This window comes from Anopheles merus, chromosome 2L (genome assembly GCF_017562075.2).
Source record: "Anopheles merus strain MAF chromosome 2L, AmerM5.1, whole genome shotgun sequence".
Classification (NCBI taxonomy): Eukaryota; Metazoa; Arthropoda; class Insecta; order Diptera; family Culicidae; genus Anopheles; species Anopheles merus.
The window spans coordinates 29,720,307-29,740,813 of NC_054083.1; the positions used below are offsets into that span (position 1 = coordinate 29,720,307).

General features: G+C 49.9%; 2 protein-coding genes across 9 annotated transcripts in view; one reads left to right on the forward strand and one right to left on the reverse strand.

The window, feature by feature from the left end:
* Positions 1-509: 509 nt before the first annotated feature.
* LOC121594623 (BTB/POZ domain-containing protein 10) lies at positions 510-3,971 on the reverse strand. Its single transcript, XM_041918106.1, has 4 exons — positions 3,102-3,971; positions 1,570-2,111; positions 1,131-1,508; positions 510-1,054 (listed from the first exon to the last, which is right to left on the reverse strand). The coding sequence occupies exons 1-4, from the start codon at positions 3,344-3,346 to the stop codon at positions 894-896; spliced, it is 1,326 nt and encodes a 441-aa protein (XP_041774040.1). The 5' UTR covers positions 3,347-3,971; the 3' UTR covers positions 510-893.
* A 373-nt stretch (positions 3,972-4,344) lies between these two features.
* LOC121594616 (PHD finger protein rhinoceros) overlaps positions 4,345-20,507 on the forward strand; it is a 29,609-nt gene continuing 13,446 nt past the window's right edge. Inside the window, exons 1-6 of one of the 8 annotated variants that reach the window (XM_041918080.1) lie at positions 17,607-17,923; positions 17,995-18,168; positions 18,274-19,546; positions 19,670-19,864; positions 19,965-20,181; positions 20,280-20,469. In XM_041918080.1, the coding sequence (XP_041774014.1) occupies positions 19,221-19,546; positions 19,670-19,864; positions 19,965-20,181; positions 20,280-20,469 (928 nt within the window). In that variant the 5' untranslated portion in view covers positions 17,607-17,923; positions 17,995-18,168; positions 18,274-19,220. The other 7 variants (XM_041918079.1, XM_041918078.1, XM_041918083.1 and 4 more) reach the window with 7 other exon arrangements.

Genomic DNA, 20,507 nt, shown 5'->3' on the forward strand with positions numbered 1-20,507 from the left:
TATCTCGCGCGTTTGGGGAAAACGGGGACAACGGGGACAACGGGGGGGTTGTGGTATTTTGGTAGTGAAATAAGCGCATACATATAAAAAAAGTTGTAACATAACACTAGTATCAAATGAATATCAAAAAAGTAGGTTAGTTTCATGAGTAATAGAGGCGATCGTCGCTTCACAAATTAGGAGGAGTCACGACAGCTTTAGAAAACGCTACACGCGCGGGGGGCAGCTTGCGTTGTTAATCGGTAACGAAATCATAACGGTTCACAAACAACGACGGCGTGCGATTAGCATTTGCGTGTTAATAATCAAATAATGGTTGGAGAATATCGTGTGAGCTTGGTTTACATAGATATAAATATATACAATAATACAATACTAAAGCGCCAATTGAAACAAAAGCGAACGCAATCGCCAAAACTTGTCTGATCACACAACATTGAGAGAGGAGAATAGTTGTAAATGTAGAAATGAGCGCATAAAAATTATTATAATAAACATAGCGACGAAACTTCGAGGACGATTTGTCATTTCATTTTCACGAGCACCACGCGATCGCGCAGGGGAGGGGGGGGGGTTGTAATAATAAGACAAAACACATAGGCGGAACACACACACACACACGCTGGCTCACAGACACACGTGGTTACGGTTCAGTGGAGAAAACAGAACGCGGGACGCACACGAACACACACACACACACGCACACCCTGGAATCCGATCAGTCAAAAGAAAATGGATTTCCTACAACGCATGAGAGGATTCTGCTGCGCAAAAAAAGCTACTTTTTACGTACTTAAAGGTACGGGGGGGCGGCTCCGGGGGGAAGGTTGGTTTGTGTTTTGCGTGCGTGTCGTCAGGAAGAAGGGCAGAGACTGTGTTGTGATTCCTTCCCGCTACTGTGGTTCCTCTGGGCCGAGCAGCCCGTTCTCGTCCCCGTTCGGCAGGCCACCGATGGCACCTTCCTCGCCGTCGAGCAGGGCGTCGGGCCGCATGAACGGTTCCGCGTCTGGTTCGTGCGATATTTCAAAGTGCCGCTGAGGAAGCGGATTCCCAGCTGCGGAAGAAGTTAGCAGGGTGGAAAGGCGTTAGTGGCTCCGGCGTGCCATTTCGGTGCCCGTTTCATGTCTTACCCGAATCAAGCTCGAGCGCTGGATCGGCGGTCGCCTCCGCCAGGTTGGTGACCGATTTCGACTTGACGCACTGGAAGTCGACGTGGCGGCTCTTCGCCTCCTCCTTCTCCCAGGACATGTGGATGAACGGCCGCTGCAGGTAGTTGTAGATCACCTCCATCCGACCGCTCGGGCGCCGCTTGATCTTCTCCTTGTACGTCGGGTAGCCCTCGATGCCGAGCCGGATCTTCTTCAGCCCCCGGTCCTTCAGCACCTGCTTGGCGACGTCCCGGTTTTCGATGTACTTGAAGAACCGGTACATGGCCGTGTTGGCGACCGTTTGGCAGTCTTCCTCGCCCATCTGCGGCGGATACTCCGCGTCCCAGTCGATGATATCGTCTGGCGGGATATCGGAGGGAGTGTAAATATGCGAAACTTCACTGAATATCAAGGCACTTACCCTCGGATAGGACGACGATGTGACACTCCCGATGCCCCTGCCGGGCAGCGTCCACCATTAGCGGCAGGATGAGCTGCTCCAGGAACGCCTCGAACTGGATGCTCGCCCCCTCGTTGGACAGCTCGTGCAGCAGGCCGCGCAGGTTCTGGCACCGGATCGTGTTGGCGTTGAACGGGATGAGCAGATAGTCGCACGCCTCCCGCAGCTCCTGCACCGACACGGTCGGCGGGCAGCGCACCACCCCGGACAGGTAGTACTCGAGGATGGCCCGGAAGACGGTGCGCGAGATGCCTTCGGCCACCTCGTACTCGCCCCGCTCGTTCGGGTGGGTAAACTCGAACCCGGTGCTGAACATGCGGCCCAGCATCGTTTCGGGCTGGGCCGTCAGCATCGACACGTTCACCGAGAAGGTCGTATTGTCGACGACCAGTGTGATGCGCTCGTTTTCGGCCAGCTTTTTCCCAGCGGCCACCTTTGCACTGTCCGTTGTGTTCTGCTGCTGTTGCTGCTGTTGCTGCTGCTGCTGCATCAGTCTGTTGTTCCTGCAACGCACGAGACAGGAGGGCATTGTGTTAGAGGGGGCGCTGGTCTATTGCAATAGTTAAGTAATGCGAACGAAAATGCTGATTAATCAGACGAATCGTGTAGCTCTGTCTGGAAGAATTTCACTATTTATCAGCAGGCAAAATTACACAGCCTACTACTCACTTCATCGTTATGCACACTAGAAACCACGCTTTGATCATCCGAGACGCTTGCTGACTAAGGAAAGTAATCATGGGAGAGCAAATGTAACCGCCGCCGCGAGTAACCATGCTGCCCTGGGGTGGCAAATGGGGGGAGCGTGACGCGCGTGTGTCTGTGTGCAGAGTCTGTGCAGACAAGGGCAGAGTTTGCACAGCGCAGCAAGAAAGGAAGAAGATTCAAAACCAGACCAAACCCTGACCTAGCACACAAAGAAACCCAGTCTCCCAGTAAACTAATGCTGCTTGTTCTCCCGCGCGGCTGCTGCGATGCTGCTGGGCGCGCAGGGACGAACCGCCAGGCAAAGGGGAACCCGATCGTGCCCGCCAAAGGTGGGGGGTCGGTTGAGGTAGTCGTCTGGACGGTCTGCGTCTGTGTCAACTCAAAGGACTGCCACATAGCCACAAGCCCTTATATCTTCGGTGCTCTTTTCGCGCAATGCTGCTGCTGCTGCACACCAATCGCGACGCATCCCACACTATGCAACGCGATGCTCGGTGGTGTTCATCTATAGACTACACACACACATGCACATCAAAGGTTGCTTTGTCCTTTGTAATGCATTTTTTTTTGTCGTTGCTGGTTGCTCCACTTATTTCAGATGTTCCTTCTCAACCCAGCCCGGCGCAGACTCGTCCGTCTCGCTCAGTTTCGGTCGACAAGATTGGGCGCCTGTTACGTTCTACCCTCCCACCCCACATCCTTCTCCCGTCCCACCCTTTTCCCTCGACCGAGAAGATCTCCCAGACGCCCGCGTTGTCCTAGGACATGGCCGCCCGTTCACTTACCTGGCCCGGTTCTTCATCATTTTCCTACGGCGATCGTCCGTCTCGGTGGTGTCCTCCGTGTTGCTGCTGCTGTGCGAGCTGTCGTAGCTGTCGTTTTTGCTGATTGCACCATTGCCAGCGCTGGCACCGCCACCGCCACCACCACCACCGCTGGATGCACCGCTGCTCGCGCTGCTCGATCCGGCCGTCCCACTGTCGCGCTGCTGTGCGGCCGTGCCCTGTTTGCGTTGCAGCTGCAGCTCCATCGCGAAACGCTTCAACAATTCACACGCCCGTCCAATGTATCGATGACAAAGCGAATGTAGCCTATCCACGACGGCGTTGGTGGTGGGGGGGAACGGCCGAACGTGTGTCTTACTGGTGGTGGATCGGGTGGTTACCCGCCTGCGTTCCCACCAAACCCAATCCTTGCACAGGCCAGTAAGGCCACCGAATGGGAAAGGAGGGAGGGCTTCGGAATGTTACGGCCTGTACAGGTTTTTGGGGAGTTTTTTTTTCCGCCTGGCGGAGGTGGGTCTCCGTTCGGCTCGGCGTGCAGCTGGCAAGAAGTGTGGTTCACGAATTCTTTCTCACCTCCCTGCCACCATCACCAAGCACACAGCTACCGGAAGGGGAAGAGAGTTAGCTCGCAGCCTGACCCAGTGCGCTCTTCTGGGCCCTTTGCTCTGGGCAACACACTCAAGTGCACGGAGAAACAGGAGTGAGCGGGAGGAGCTGGCTCCAAAACTAAAACCTAATTACTTCGGTCTGCACGGGCAAGGTATTTTCCTATAAAACGAAAATTTTCTTCCTCCACCACCATCTAGGAGCGTTTTGCTTCTTTTGTTTGACGGAATGAGTATGTTTCTCAACCCCTTCTTCTCCCCAGCGCCCGACGGCACAGGGTGGTGTTTGACGTTTCTGCGGGCTGCGAAAAACAAAACGGGCAGGGGTAACACCGAAATTGGATCAAACAATGGGCGATGAGTTTCAGTTTTTCTGTCCGCCTCAACGATCATACAAAATGTTTTACCACTTGCCGAAAAATAATGTGATGGATAAATCATTTCGTCCTCTTTTCACTAGATAATTCGCACACAAAATTCGCTCAACTTGGTGGTAACGATTATTTTGCTCTGTGGGATAAAATGAAAAGGGGCTCACTTGGCGCACGCACCTATCACAAACGTCACCGTTTGACGTTAGTGACGTTTTGGGATCGCTCGCTCTCTCGCTCCTTCGCTCAGCCGTCTTCTCGCTTCTTCCCGAGTGAATGTTTCGATTGGCAAAAAAAAGAAAAACTCCGCCAGAGTGTGTAAACGGGGTATGAAAATTTCAGCCCGTGTACGCTGGAAAAACGGTGCAATCAATGGTGTAAAATCGCCCATTACCATGCGAACGTGCGTGCATTCTTCGGCTGGCGTGGCTAGCGAGACGGCGTGAACGGCCAGGGAGACGAACCAGCCAGATCCGCCGATCCCCCCCTAGTGCCCGACCCATCAGGCGGAGGATGTGGTAGTAGCCTGTCCGGCCTGTGGCAAAAAGGGGGCACCGAAGGAAGAAAAAAATCCCCCGAAGAAGCACTGCGACACAGCAGGGAAAAGCAACATCACACGGGTGGCCAGGACCATCGTGGCAGGGGGCGCAGGAATCAGTGGTGTGGCGTTCGGGGTTGTTTTGAAACTGCAACAACAGCAATGCAAACGACATCAACAGCGTTATCCAACGCACCACCACGGCCGATACCAGCAGCAGGATGCAGCGAGGAGTAATGTCATCGTGGAGCTGTAACGCGAAGAAAAACTCGGCAAAGCTTATCTTTTGCGCGCTGCACCGTGCTGCAGGGAGGGAAACACATTTCCATCGTCTGTGCAGCGTAGCTTGTCACTAGTTTGGCGTGGCAGACCGTGGCTCGAGGGTAAAAGCCTGTGCAAAAGCAGTAGTAATATTTGCAAACATACTCCCCCCCGGATGTCTACAATACTTTTTTCAAAGATGAGTTTTTTCAGCTCCGGAGTCGGATAAATCGGGCGAGAAGCGCGCGCGGCCCTTCCATCCTGTGGAAAGGGTCAGCCCCTAACTATCTAGTATATGCTTCGGCAAAGAGTGCATCCGGAATATATATATAAAAAAAAACGACTGGACACTGTATGCGAGGTGGTAGAAGAACTGTTTCTGGTGCCAACCAAGAACATTCCTTGGAGAACAGTCATTATGGACATTAGCGAACCACCGAACTGAATGGTTTAGCTGCAAGAGGTGTGATGAAAATCGTTCGCTAATTTAGAAGGTGTTTGTGCGAATTTGCGCGGTTTTTATGAGTTCCAACGGTTGGTGACATGGACAAACATTTATCCGGTGTGGTCGTTTAGTGCAAAATATTGTCACATTGCAACGCGGAACTACTTCATTGCCGTCCCAACGGTATCCCCGTGCTATGGATGGATCTATGGACTACAAATAGGATATACATGAAGCAATACGGTTTACTGCAATACACAGTATTCAAAAACGTCAGTCGATTATTCTGCATTGGTACGTATACAAACAAACATACCCAGGGATTTAAGTAAAATGGTCTGTTTTGGGGTTCAACATTAAGCTCCAATAGCGTCTCTACACCAGTAAGGGGGCTTTGCATTTGCTGTGACATTGTAATGCATCGCAGCTTCTTTTCACTCTAATTAATCGTAACTTTTGTATTTTTGTTTTAGCAATACTATTCAAGTAGCTTAAATGCCACTACAGTACAGTTTTAGCAGAAACAGTCTCGAATAAGTCTTAGTTTTGGCGCTGTCTCGTACGTTTTGCATCACGGAAACTTATCTCTGTGGTGCGCATGTTTCCCAACATTTATCACCGATGTTATTGTATTAATGTTTTGATATCGATCAATTTGAAGGAATTTCATTGGAATAATTGACTTTGGGCAGTGAACACTTTGCTGATCTACATTTTCGTGCAGAGAAATTGTTTTTATGTTTGCATTTTCTATGCATCAATATGCTTGGAGTACAGTTGTGCCAAGCTATAAATATTATGGAAACTCGCTTAGTATCGTTTACAAACGTTCAACCAACTTCGTTGCCTTCTAATGCAGAACAAAAAAAGGGAGACTTTCAAGCTGAAGAGTCTGTTTGCAGAACATTGGACATTGATTTTTTTTTAAATTTCGAATTTTGATCAAAATGTGGTTTAATTTTATTATCTTTCCAAAAAATACTAAAATGCCTCTTACGGTAGCATACAACAGTGTAAATTTCCCAACATAAAGATTGATTTACCTGTGCAAAAAAAAAAATTCAAAACGTTATCAGTTGCAACTGGCCCGATCGGCCGGGCTTCTCGCTGAAAGCGCACAGTGAGCTGTCAAACGACTAAAAAAGACAAACGAAAACATTGTCCCACTTGGCACCTCAAGGGTTGAAGTTTTGCCCTACGAGTGGCTGGCAGCACTGGCGCACTTTCTTGACAGTTGGCGCTTGGGATGAAAAAAGAAGCAAAAAAAAAAGGATGGAAAATTATAATGGCGGCTGTGTCTCGCCGTACCAAATTTTCGGATTAAAACGCGTTTAATTCGCACCGAAATAGAAATGGTAGGTCGGAGGCGGTGTGCAAGTGCGTTCGGTATCGGTTGGTGATGGATGCCGCGGTGCATCTCGTGCGTGTTGTGCGCTGTTTGGTGAAAACAATGGCGGCCCAGTCACAATTTGTTGTTTACTCTTTTACGATGGAGCCACACCACACACAGAGTGTGGTGTACAGAGTGGAGGCCAAATGATCGATGATTGTAATTGAGTCGGGGAAGGGTGTGCTGTGCTGTGGTGTGTGTATGTGTGTATGTAGTGTGCAATCGACGTTTTTCCTTTTGCCCCTTGCCCCGTGCACCTATGCGTGCTAGATGCACTGGCTGGATAAACGGTTTCGCGGGGGGAAGGCAAATTGTGAAATGCAGTTTGGGCGCATCCATTATGTTGCGGAATGGGAAACGAAAAATTGCAAGCCAGTTTCGCGTTCCGTCCCTTCCTCTCCCTGCCGATATCCTTTCCCTCGCCGTCATCGTCATCAGCGCCTCCGTCAACATCCGCGCAGCCTGGCCTTCGCTCTCTTTCTCTCTCTCTCTCTCTCTCTTTCTCTCTCGGGCGCTGTACACGCCAGGGCAACCAACAACAGTATCATCATCAGCATCATCATCATCATCATTACCATCATCAGCAACAGCAGCAGCAAGCAGAGAGCAATTCAGATGGGTCAGGTGAAGTTTGCACGGTGGCACGGTGCATTCAGCAATGGCCGACAGGTCTGCCACTGGTGCCGATGCAACACCAGTGCAGGAAAAAAATGTTTTGAAAGATCCGTGCAAGGATTGTTCCGCCCGTCCGGTCGGGATATTTCTTCAGTGCACGGTCGCCAGAAGGCAATAAGATAGAAAGAGAGCCCGTGCCATCATCCCCAGCGATGAGCGCTTTCCGTCTCTCGCGCACTCGTTCACTCACTCGCTCTCTTCGACGTTCACGACTACGCTCTCCGTCTCTGTCCGTTACACGCTCGCATGGCTGCGTCTCCATTGCACCACCGCGGTGCTTACTGCGTGTGTCAAACCTTACAGCGCGCATGGTGGTGGTGGTGTGTGTGTGTGTGCGCGAGAGTGTGTGTACATTACAGTGTGTGCGTGTGATCAATTTCTGCGGAGTTTAAGGCGATGGGTGAAAAAGAAAAGCAAAGAAAAGAAGGTTTTTCACAGTGGTGTGTGCCTTGGGGAAAAGCAATACGGGGGGAAAAACAGCATGACAAAATTTCCCCGCGATGCAAATTGGCGTGTGAAAAGCATAGCGATCATGCGAAAACGCGAAGAATGATAGAGCCTAGCAAAAGGGGGTGTTGAGGGGTAGCGGGGATTAAGGGAGGAAGCAATGCTGTGTGCTGACACAGGGGCACGAAAAGGCATTAATAGTAAACATCTTTCTAATGACGACACACTGATGACGGTTTCGTGTGTGCGCGCGTGTGCAACGGTGTGAGTGTGTGTGTGTGTGATTGCGCGATTGTTGAATGGCTGAAAAAGAAGGTGAAAAAGAAGCGCACGAAACGGGGCAGGCAGGCGGGTTTGTCAATGATACATTTGCGGGTGTGTGTGTGTGTGTGTGTGTGTGCGCGGGTGTTGAGCCATCTTCCTTCGTGTTCGATGATCAAGCGAACAACAATAGCAACAACAACAACAATGGCAGTCGAAGAGGCAGGCAAAAAATAGGAAGTTAACGAATACTAAGAAACGCGTGAATAGGAAAAAGTGCGTCAACAAATGTGTCAAAAAAAAAACACAAATTAAACAGGTTCATTGCTCTTGGTGGTTTTTATTCCGCATCTGGCGTTGAAAATAGTCGAGCAACATATTTTTTTGTTCGTCCACCACGACACAACCACCATCACCACCCGCTGGAAAAATAGTGTATGTTGTTTTCGGGTGGAGGGTGTGAGGGTTAGTGCGGTGGTCGGAATGAGCAGCTTGGCCAAAGAATGCATCCTTCTGCATCGAATGGGTTGTTGGTTGGGTGGTGGTGTTTGGGAGGGGGAGGCTGACGACAATGCACAAGGAAAGAGACACGGGGTGCGGCGGAGCGATGCTAGGAATTGGCTACTTCGATGCTACTTCGTCTTCTTTCAACCGCTCTATTTGGTGGGAGACGATAGAGAATGTTTCGCTCGCACTAAGGGGTGACGACGGAAAGCATGAAGAAAACCAACAATTGTTTGTACAAGATGATGAGGCCGAATGAGCCAAAACAACAAAAAAAAAGATCTAGGAAAAAAGGGCGGCGGTGAAAGATGAAGGAAAGTTCGTGTGCGTTTGTGTTTGTGTATACGGGCGCAACGCATTGCGGTGGTGGTGGTACTACGTCTAGAGTGTCGTGGAAAAGTCGGGCAAATGATGTGGGAATTGCTATTCGATAGGAAGACGAAAAAGTCTTGATGCGACCACCCGCCCGTCCGCGCACGGATGAAAAAGAATGAAGAGAGAGGGAGTGAGAAGGGCGACAAGAGTGAAGCATCCGATTTTGATTGTGATTAATGCGTCGCTCTGGATAAGCGCGCGAGCGAAAAAGAGAGAGAGCGCGCGAACGAATAATAGCAGCAGCAGCACACACACACACAACAATAACGCCTTCTGTGAGAAGATGATGGAAGCAGGGCAGCGAGCAAGTGTGCGTGCGTACTTGTGTGTTCCCCGGGGTGTATGTTCCTGCGTGCGTGCTTGCGTGTGTGTGTGTGTGGTGTAAAAAGGGAAGCGTGTGTACAGTGTCGAAGGCGCGCGCGCGCGCTCGCGCACACACCTGAGCGTGAATGTATGTTCGAGAGAGAGAGAGAGAAAGAGTAAGCAATCTGGCCAACAAGAGAAGGATGTGAAATGCGTTTCTGTGTGCCTTGTGATACGTGAGATAGGCGCGCGCGCCTGTATGAAGGAAAGAGAACGCAATACATTGTACGGAGATGAAGAATAACACAGCAAAAGGTGGCGAGCCATGCGTACGTGCGTGTGTGTGTGATGTGTAAATTTCAGCGAAAAGTATTCACTTCCAAGAAAAAAAATCATACAATCAATGAAAATATGCAAAAATCAATTCGCATCCCAATCTCGTTTAGAGAATGATGCATCCCTGGGTGGTGGTGGTGTATGTGTGGCCATGTCGTCGTCGTTCGGCATAGATGTGTGTATGTGTGCGCGAATCAAAACATACAATTGAGCAGGTGTAGAAAAGAAGGAGAAAGACGGGGGGATGGGGGGAAAAATGGGGGATGAAAGTATGCAAACTTGGGAAGCTGTGTGCATACGGCACGGGCGTGTGTGTGTGTGTGTAAGAGCTCTGCGCGCGCGTGTGTGTGTTTGTATGACGCGGTAACGGTGGATGAGTTTGATAATAATACACCAAAGCAATCGGAGTAGCTAGCGGGAAAAAGGTGCATGAATATTATAAACGGAATCTGATTCTCAGCCCCAAAGGCAACACGATTCTATCGTGCGCGGGAACAAGAGAGAGCGCGTGTATCGTCATCGCAATGAAAGAGCGATTCGTGCTTCCTCTCTTTCGAGTGTGTGCGTGTGATTGTGTGAATTCTGTTGCTACGCGCGTTGAAGGAATAGGCGCAAGAAAGTGCGATAGAAAGAGAGAGAGAGAAAGCGAAAAGAAGAGGGTGTGAGATTGGTGGATAAAGTGGTGACGGTGAGGATGATGATGATGATGCTGGCTGGCTGCTGCTGCCGTGACTGTCTTCGCTTGATGCTGCTGCTGATATTGCTCCCTCTCTCTGTTGCTGCTGTTGTTGCTCCTACTGGTCATCCTTTTACACACTTTGTGTCTGTGTCTGTTGTTTTCTTCACTGTCATGTTCGTTTTTAGCTGTTCTAGTCGTGTGGCACAAATCTTCGCATTCCGCATCTTTTTGTTTTCCATCCCGTGCTGGTGCCTGTCACACAGTGCCAACATCAAAACGACACACACCGAACTTCAACCTCTCATGTTACACATCCGCCATCGAAGGTTCTGGTGTGATATTGAGAAGTGCAAACCATCCCCACCCCCGTTTTCCTTTTGAAGAAGAGCAAGAATTGCTTCCGTTGTCGCACAAAAAAAAAAAAGAATGCGCACACATCTGTGTTTGTTCTACCGACACGGTTCGCGTAAGGATGTGAGGATGCATCTTCCGAAGGCATGCATATTAGTGCAGGCAGCAGCACTCGCCCCCCGATTTCCCGCGAGCCGAGGGAAAAAAGAGTCGCCTTCCCGCAGATCGTGGAGAAAAATCACATGTGCGCGTTAGAGTGCTAGAAAGAAAACGAGAGATGTGTGTGAATGAGAGAGAGAGAGACAGTGTGCGCGCGCGTGTAGCATCATGCATGTGGGAGAAAGAGAAGCAACACATACGCGCTGTGTTTCGGTTTTTCATTTACGAGATTTCTCTTGCTTGCTTTGCACATCCCGTGTTCTCTCGCTCTCTCGCTCGCTCTCTCTTTCTCTGTGTTTCGATTCGTCCGGTTGAATTTTTTGCTTGGAATATGGAAGCGGAAGGGCTCCTGCAAAGAAGGGAAGCAAAACCAGCAAAAGACGACACACGCGAGGTCGGTTCTTCACACACAACACCATCCGCCGCGAGCGAGTCGTCATTCGCGGGCCACCCCATCATCAACGCATTCACAAACACACACACGTGCACGTGCCAGCAAGCAAGCGATCGCCATCCCCTTGGTGTGTGCGTGCGTGTGCATATCACAATCGCGACGGGTGGTGTGGCGCGTGTTGTGTTCGCGCACTAACCCAAGCGCGGAGTGTTGGCTGCACCGCCGCCAAACCAACCAACCACCCAGCAGCCCCACCTGCTTCAGCGCCATTCCACACGTCGCGACCATTATTCGCGCTGTATCGATGGGAAGTCGATGCATACTGGGGATGCAACCCCCCCCCTCCCTCTCCCCCACGCTATGCCATTTTTCTGCATAAGGTGCATTCAAGATCGATGCGCGCGCGCTCTTCCGTGGCCTTTCCAGCGGTGGTGTTGTGCGTTCTCGATCGAATCCGAAGCGCTATCCGTAGCGGGTCGCGGGACATGCAAAACCAGCGCGCCGTCGTTCCTTTTTTGGTGCAGCTGTTGGAAGCAACAGGAAAGAGCGTGAATGAAAAGAGGGAGCACAACAAAAAAAAAAAGCACCACGTCTGGCTGGTCTGGTCTGGTGTGTGGTGTGCGCATACCACTTGCCAGAGGGGTGAATGTTTCGGCACACATCTGTGCTCGTTGTTGCGCTGCACCGAGGGAAAATTCATCGGCTGGCTGGGCGAAATTTGTCAAGCATTTCTTCGGCACACGTGTTTTGGTTCAATTTAAGATACTTTCGGACGCTCAGGCTGTCTGCTTCATTCACGGAGCACATGTTGGAAAATTTGAAACCGTTTTTTTTTGTTTTGTTTCGAATATTACATTATTGTACTTGTTTAACGCAATACAATATGCAGCTTTATCGGTTCTGATCGCGAGCATGTGAAGAGTGGACATACAATGTTTCTAATGTTTTAATAACTGAGCTCGATTTAACCACCCACCACCATCATCATGAGACGGGCACACCATCGTCAACTAATATTGGCTTGGTCAGTGATAGCTTTTAACTCGAGTAGAGTTTGAATCTTTTCAACATGCAAAAGCGAATATATCCAATAGGCTCAAAGTCTCTATATACAGTCGTTGCCACACAATTTTTGCTCAATCTCACCTATTTTTATCTGGAAGGCATCAATTGTTGACAGTGCGCTTTAATTTTTACTGTAAGTCAATCGCTTAATTTACAAAATGTAACGTAATGTCGGCAAATGTGTGTTCCGAAATTATTAATTTTTTTTATTCAGGAGTAACGGTCCGAAAAGGCCGTATTGCTTAAAAAATTATTGAATTTAAATTATGTAATTTATAATTCAACTAGGGCCGGTAACTAGTGGTGTACAGGCAGGTCTTGACTGACACCAGTTGTTGTGTCAAAGAAGAAAAGGAAGAAAAATAAGAAATCGTTCAAAGAGTAAAAAAATGATGACTTACCGACAAAACTAGGTGCGTTAAAGTAAAGAATTGATTAAAGTAAAACATTTGGCGGCAACGATTGTAAATTCAATGAAGTCGCTCTAAGATCTAATCAGCAAGGGAATTACAAGCTGGAGTCATATTCATTTTAGCGATCTCTTTCAAAAACTCATCTACTAAGAACACCTAGGCAGCCAATTAGCATATAATGCAGCTTAGAGAAACTCGCCATACGGAGACATTAATGGTGAAGAAACAATTCATCTTGAAGAGACTTCGATAGACTTCACTGTAATGAACAAAGGAAGAAAATGCCACAAGTAATGCATTGCAGGAATTTCAAGCTTTACTATTTACTATTGAGCCTTTGAATTCTCTCTTATTCTTTCTTATTTTCAAACCTCAATCAACATCTTCGTTCGAAATGTTTTTCTTAGATTTGGACCTAATAATTGAAAAAAAAAAAAATGGCACAAACCATTTCAAACACACGCCCCTCGCTGACAAAAGCAACGAAATCAATCATTGATGATTCCATGAGATAGTGATAGTGAGTCTCGCAGTGTGCATTTACTAGTGCTTCCTATTTCCAACGTAGACGTACACTATCAAATCCTACACCTATCAACTCTTCCCACCTACCACTAATGCACGGGATGCATTCTCTTTATACTCTTGCGTCTTGAGCTGTACAAACGACGCGATAAGCAGCACACAGAGTGATGCGTACGTGTGCGCGAGTACTACGCGAGCGTGCCAAGAAGCACAAGTGCGCTCTCGTTGCAACACACTCGTCCATAACCACCGCCTCTCCAGCCCCCCCCCCGCTCCCCAATCGACACTACGCGTAAAATAGCACGAACGCGTTAGTACGTCTTCCGTCCACATCCGTCCTTCAAAGCCGATCGGATCAAAGCAAGCAGCGGAGATCGTGGCAGTTAGTGCGCGTAGAACGCTGATCTCTCCCGGCTCGACAAAACAAAGCAACCCTCCGAACGCGCACTACCCTTGCGGGCAGCTCTGTGCGTCTTGGTGTGTGTGTGTGTACGCACTCACACACTAACACACGTGCCAGTCAACAATAATCGAACGCGCGCGGGCGGCGTTCGTTGGCTGCTGGGGTGTCGTCTTTCATCGGGCGCGGATCGCCGCCACCGCGCGCCTTTGACGCACTTGAGCGAACGGCAAACGATCCTCCGTTGGTGTGAGTGCGAGTGTAGATAGATCGAGTCTAACACATGCCGCAACACATAGGGGGATTTTGTTGTTGGCTGCGTGTTGTGGCGTTTGTTGCCGGAAAGCAGAAGGGGAGAGGGAGTTCGACCGTTTTGAAAAAAACCCGCGAGTTCAATATGATGATCATCCCGCCACCAGAAACTCCGCTCCAGATCGCTGCCCTCTTCTCATTCCCTGGTACGTGCGATTGATCGCGGTTGACGATAGAGTTTGAAGACAAAAGCACAGCGCCATGTGTAGCAGTAAAGGTGTATGAGTGTGTGTGTGTGAGCAACAGACGTGCCAGCGAAATCCAAGGCTATAGCGCGCGCGACACAGAGACGGTCTCGGGGCCGATGGGTCGATGAATGTACGATGAAGGCGAATTGGGGAAGGTGAATGAACAAATCTGCTGCCGCTGCGCGCTGTTTAATGAATCATCACGGTCTTCTTCTGGGTGGGGATTTCGACGAAGTCGTCTCTCTGTGTGTGGCTTTTCTTGCTTTATTTGCTACTTATTTGGAATGTGCCAAACGTTGTGGATTATCATTAAGCTGTAATTCTTCCTTTCACGGAGCAAGTGCAGCACATCAGGGTCTTTGTTGGCATCAACGTGGTGTTAAGGGGTGAAATAGGAAAATTATCAATGGAGATATCCCCCGACAGGCAGAATATATTTTTTTCAGTTTTTGTACATTATCACGAGATAGACATACACACACACTGGACTAGCGATGGAAAGAAGACGTTTTCGTTGGAATAGATTGCGGCTAGCTCCGAAGATTTCTGGAATCGATTTTGGATAGTAGTTTCGGAATCGGTTCCAGAATTGGAATCGGAATTGGATTCGAAATCAGAATCGGTTCCGGAATCGGAATCGGTTCTTGAATCGCAATCGGACCCGGAAACAAAATTGCAATCAGATCCGGAACCGGAAACGGTTTCGAAATCAGAATCTCTGATCTCTAAATTGGCGTCGGCATCTCCATAAGAATAGGCGTTTGGGTCCAATGATGCTATGTATTGATAGTTGCAAAGATTCAAAATGTATTTGTAAACGATCCATTCTCAAGGAGATTCCCGGATTGTTTTGCGTCGGAATCTTCTTATTTCAATTAAAGAACTAATTCTTATTCCGGAGCTAATTACATTTCTGGAGTCAATCCTGATTCCGTTACCGAAGCAAATTGTGATTCCCAGGTCGATTCCGATTCCGGAACTGATTCTGATTCCGGAGCCGATTCCAGAATCGGAATCGATTACAGCATCGGAATCAATATCCCACCACTAATTCCAATCATATACGCTTCAACCTGTCACGGCAAGACGACATTCCCGTTTGCCAAAGAAACCACCCAAGACGCATTAGCATGCAGATTGGACGGTGGGGGTAAGAGGCGCCACCCGGATGAGATTTCCTCATTTTCCCACAGTGTTTGATGGCTAGGCTAGACATGAGGCGCGCTACTGGCTATCGTCAGGCTCAAGAATTCGAACGGGACTTTGGTTTCGGTTGGGCCGTGATCGATCGTGCGCGCATATGGCGTATTTTATGTTTTTTAGTACAGTTAGTGCGCGCATACATTCGCTTGAGCTCGCTCTTTGCTTTCCTTCCTTTCAGCAATTGTCCAGCCCATGATGTGGGTCTGGTCGCAGTAGGCCGGGACTAGCCAAGACTTAAATGAAAACACAGACCACAAGCGATGGGATGGAAATGAGGAAGCAAAAGAGGGGGGGGGGGAGAAGGTAGGACGCCGTTAGCAACTAGGAAGCAGAAAGACAACAGAGCGCGCCTTCTCTGCCCTTCCCACTGGCGTCATATATCCCAGCGCTCTGTGTTTTTGGGTAGAACGTTTGCTTCGATTGCTTGGTTTAAAACATAAAATAGAAAACTGTGTGCGTACACAGCAATGGAAGAAGAAGCTTCCGCGCGCGTCTTGGGAGGTTTTTATCGGGAGAGTCTCTAGTGAAGGAGGAAGTGAGAAAACAGTGAGAAAGAGAGAGAAACAGAGTGAGAGCGAAAAAGTTAATAGGCAAGTAGAGAGAGAGAGAGGGAGAGGGAGATTAAAACTTCAGTCCCTAAAGGGCTCCCCAGTTGTAAGCGCACAACACGCGCCAGGGAGAGAGAGAGAGAGAGAGAGAGAGAGAGAGAGAGAGAGTGGGAATGATTGTTTTTCTCATGCTTCTCTAGCGGATGATCGATTGATGCGAGCAAGCGGGAAAGGGCGCCCTTAGTACGGCAGCGCGAACGAGAGCGTAGGTAAAACAAATTCTGCATCTTCCCCGTCCTGCCGTGTTGCTCTTCTTTTTTAAAGAGGGGGTGGGGGGAGGGGTGAGGGAGCCTCTTTTCGAGCGAAAATTCCTGCCGCACGTTTGCGTTCGCACAGACGACACCAAAGCGTGCCCCAAGAGGAGGGAGGCGGGGATGATGAAATGCATGGGCCAGAGGAAGGGGAGTGAAAACCGCGAGAATGATGTTGTTGGTTGTTGGTTGTGTTGTGGTGGTGGTGTCGCAAGGTAGTACCGTACACAACACGAGCACACGCAGCACAACATTGTGAATTGGCCACCAACATGCGAGGGAGAGAGAGAGAACACAGAAACAGCATTTTTGGGGAGGCTTTAGAAGGATACCCTTTTCCGTGTGTAGATTGGAAGGTAGAACCACTGTGTGAGTGTGTGTGTGTGTGTGTGTGTGTGTGTGTGTGTGTGTGTGTGTGTGTGTGTGTGTGTGTGTGTGTGTGTGTGTGTGTGTGTGTGTGTGTGTGTGTGTGTGTGTGTGTGTGTGTGTGTGTGTGTGTGTGTGTGTGGTGTGTGTGTGTGTGTGTGTGTGTGTGTGTGTGTGTGTGTGGGTCATCATACTAAAAGATGCCGAAAAGGTATGCGCTTGTGCTGAAGAGGACGAAGAGGGGGCTTTAAACGGGGGTCGGGCGGGAGATGATGCTGAAGAAAATTCCTTTCGTTTCCGGTTTCCGCTCTGAGCGAAAGAGGCTGATTTGTTGCCCATGTGTGTTGGTGTCCTGTGTGGCCTAATGCCTGTGTTTGTGTGTTTGTGTGTTTACTCTCGGGGGGATGCGATACTCCTGGGCGGTAGTGATGATGATTTCGAGTGGCTCACGGAAGCTGTTGATGGTTGACAGAGAGGGGGCATGCGAAGGAGGTACCTCAGCTTTTTTGCACGGAAACGGTTCTGCGGTGCCGGAAATCTTCCCCGAAAGGAAAGGGAAACGAAGTGTGGGAGGTGGTGGAAGGCCGTGTAGAGCGCAAAGTAAGCATCTTCCGTGCTGCCCTCGTCGAATCGGCCCCAAACCGGGGAGGAGGAAGCAATCTGATCTCAGGCCACCGGAAGGAAAAAAAACCCGATGGGGTGACTTGTTTTGTTTAGCCTCTTGTGCGATTTCGGGGGGGGGGGGGGGGGGGGGGGTATCATTGAGGGAAACAGTCACTGAAATGGGTCAAATCCGCCACTCATGGTTTGCCATTGCTGGTGGAATATTCTAAGGCTACTTTTGTCTTTTTCTTTACTCCCCGAATTGGTTAATTTTTGAATCTTCGCCTCATTCGACGAACTTAAGTAGGCCTCGCTAACTTCATCGCTCCAGGCAGTACTGTACTGGCAGAGCGTGTGTACTCTCTGGTGAGTGTGTTACACAGCATTTAACCCAAAAAAGCCGAAGGAACGCCTTGCGAAGTGATGGTGTGGAGCAGCGAAGGAACTGTGCGTGCGTGTGTGGCGGTGGGTGGTGCTGCGCATGTGTGGGGAATTGTGAGGAATGGGTGGAATGCGCACGGAGCACGATATCGAATGATAAAACGAGCGAAAAACGAGTCCACCAACATCACCGCGGACAGAGGATGTAGGATGCCCCGGTCCCGGTCCGTAAAATCATGTAAAATGGGAAAAGCTTTTGAAAGACAGAGGTGAAAGGAAAAGTGTTGTAGTGGGGGAGGTTTTTTTTGTAAAATACACACACAAACACACACACACACGCACACCTTTCTGATGTTGTTTGGCGGGCGGGGAAGACACACACCTTCCCGCGTGGATCTTCATTAGGACCAAAGGTGGTGGTGGGCGCGATTGTGCGTAATGCTTGCTGTTGACCCGTGCCAATAAACGATTTTCCTACATACAGGCTATAGAGGAATGCGCTAAATAAGGGCCTTTAAAAACTGTCAAACGAAATGGCACTTCCGCTTCCGTACTAGGAATGAAATACTGTGGGAATTGTTCGATGGATTGTAAACATCATCAGGATCATCAGGATGTCGTGCTGAAAATTGTTTAAATATCTTCTTCCTAAGGATTGGTTTTGTATCAAAGATTGTCAACATATTTACATCCAAATCACTAAAAAAGAACTGCAAGTATATCAGCACATATTAACAATTTTCCTTTTTTCTTCTCATTTTAGGTCGCGTTTCCGTCGTATTATTACTACAAAAAAGCTGAGTAACTGAGTGTGTGTCTGTGTGTGTATGTCTGTGTGTGTGTGTGTGTGTGTGTGTATACATGTGTTGTGTACACCGAGCCCGAGGAGCGATACCACGTGAAGCACGTGAAGAAAGACCACCGAAAGCCTGTGCACGAGGGAACGATGCGTTCTTCTTCCTGCCCAGCAAACGACGAGCGAGTGAGGCAAACGGTGCGCCTAATAAACGTAAACAGACAAACGGCAACCGAGTCAAACAATCATACACCTGTGCCGGTGTAAGCAGCTCCGTAGGAGAGGTCAGGCTGCCGCTGTAGTGTGTACTCAAAAAACGAACGAAGACAAATCAACGTCATCTCGGCCTCGGGCCAAAAGGCAAGCGAGATAAGCGACGTGCGGCAAACACATTGCAGGACATATCGTGCGAAGAAGCTAAGATAGAGAAAGAGAGAGATAGAGAACGATATATATTAGAGATACAGAGTTTACAGCAAAAAACTTTGGCGATCGGCGTCGTTACGTTCCAACTCCCCGCTCGCCCGCGCGTGATCCACCAGTGCGTGGGGTCACAGTGGTGTGTGGTGTAGGTGGTGGCAAAGAAGTGTGCTGTGTGGTGTGGTGTACCAAGTGAGAGTGTGTGTGAGTGTGTGCCCGATCGCGTGGTCCTTCTGCTAGGGCCGATTTTGCTAACTTATATGTGCAAGTGTCACGGTGCAGCGGGAAGAAGTCGCGGCGGAGGTAATGGTAATCGTGCTGATGTGCGAGCGCCCATACGATTCCACTGCTTGCACTTGTATGTAAGCGCAACGGGACAGCACCGGGCAACCGATCGCGCGACCGTGCGCTAATCGCGGGCCAAACCCTGGCAAAACAAACACCGCCCCCACCAACCACCCCACCACCATCACCACCACCCCACACAGAGAACAATGTCTCAGAAGAGCCAGAAGCGCACCAACCGGGGCGAGAACGATGGGCCGCCCCCGATCAAGAAGCGCAAGGGGCGGCCCCCGGTCTCGTCGTCCGGGCTGGAGGACGACAAGGACTCGCCCGCATCGAACGGTGGCGGCGGCGGCGGCGGTGGCGGCGGTACCGCGGGCACTAGTGCCGGCTCGAGTAGCGGCGGCGGAGCAGGAGGAGGAGGAGGAGCTCCGACGACACCGACGAAAAATTGGCAGCCGCGCTCGGTCATCGACTGCAAAATGTCGAGCATCTACAATCGCACCGCGCCCGAAGCGCCGGCAGAACTGTTTAGGTAAGTCGGTGGTGGCGAAGATTCTTGTCTCTTGGTTTGGTAACCCCTCCATCCCTCACCCCCCGCCCTCGTCCCTCCCTACACCATAATTGTTTTGTTCGCAATCATCCAACCGCTTTGCAGGAAGGACCTTATCAGTGCCATGAAGCTGCCGGACTCGGAGCCGCTCGCACCGGACGAGTATTGGGTCATCAACGACCAGTGGAAGCAGGAATGGGAGCGGGGTGTGCAGGTTCCCGTCAATCCCGATTCGCTGCCCGAACCGTCCGTCGCTACGCTGCAGGAGAGCTACTTCAAGAAGCGTCATGATTTCAAGCTGTAAGACAAAAAAACCAGACCCGGCTGCGCCCTTGAGTACCCACGATACTAATGCCGTTGGTGTTGGCGCTTTCCACCCTTCTCGCCTTTTTCTTTGCAGACCGAAAAACAAATACATTCGGATAACGAAGGACGAAAACTTTACCCATGACCAGCACTATCTCTCGAACACGCCCGCCATCGCGGAGAACGTGTGCTACTACGATCTGGACCAGATCGATGCGGCCTGGCTGAAGGTGCTGAACGGGGAGCGCAACCTGGCCGGCTTGGTGCCGGTAACCGACGAGCAGTTCGAGCGCGTAATCGAGGAGCTGGAGGTATGCGTCGAAGCAAGCGAGCCGCGTGCAAATGCGAATCGCCTTTATGCTAATTGGTTGCGTTTTTTCTCTTCTTCTTCTTCTTTGCGCCACTACAGGGCCGATGCTTGGATAAGATCCAGGCAATCATGAAAACGGAGGAAGGGCTCGGAATTGAGTACGACGAGAATGTCATTTGCGACGTGTGCCGCTCGCCGGACTCGGAAGAAGCGAATGAAATGGTGTTCTGTGATAACTGCAATATTTGCGTACACCAAGCGTGTTATGGAATAACAAATATACCATCTGGTAAGTAAGAGTGATGAGATAGCTTGTCGGTGATGGTA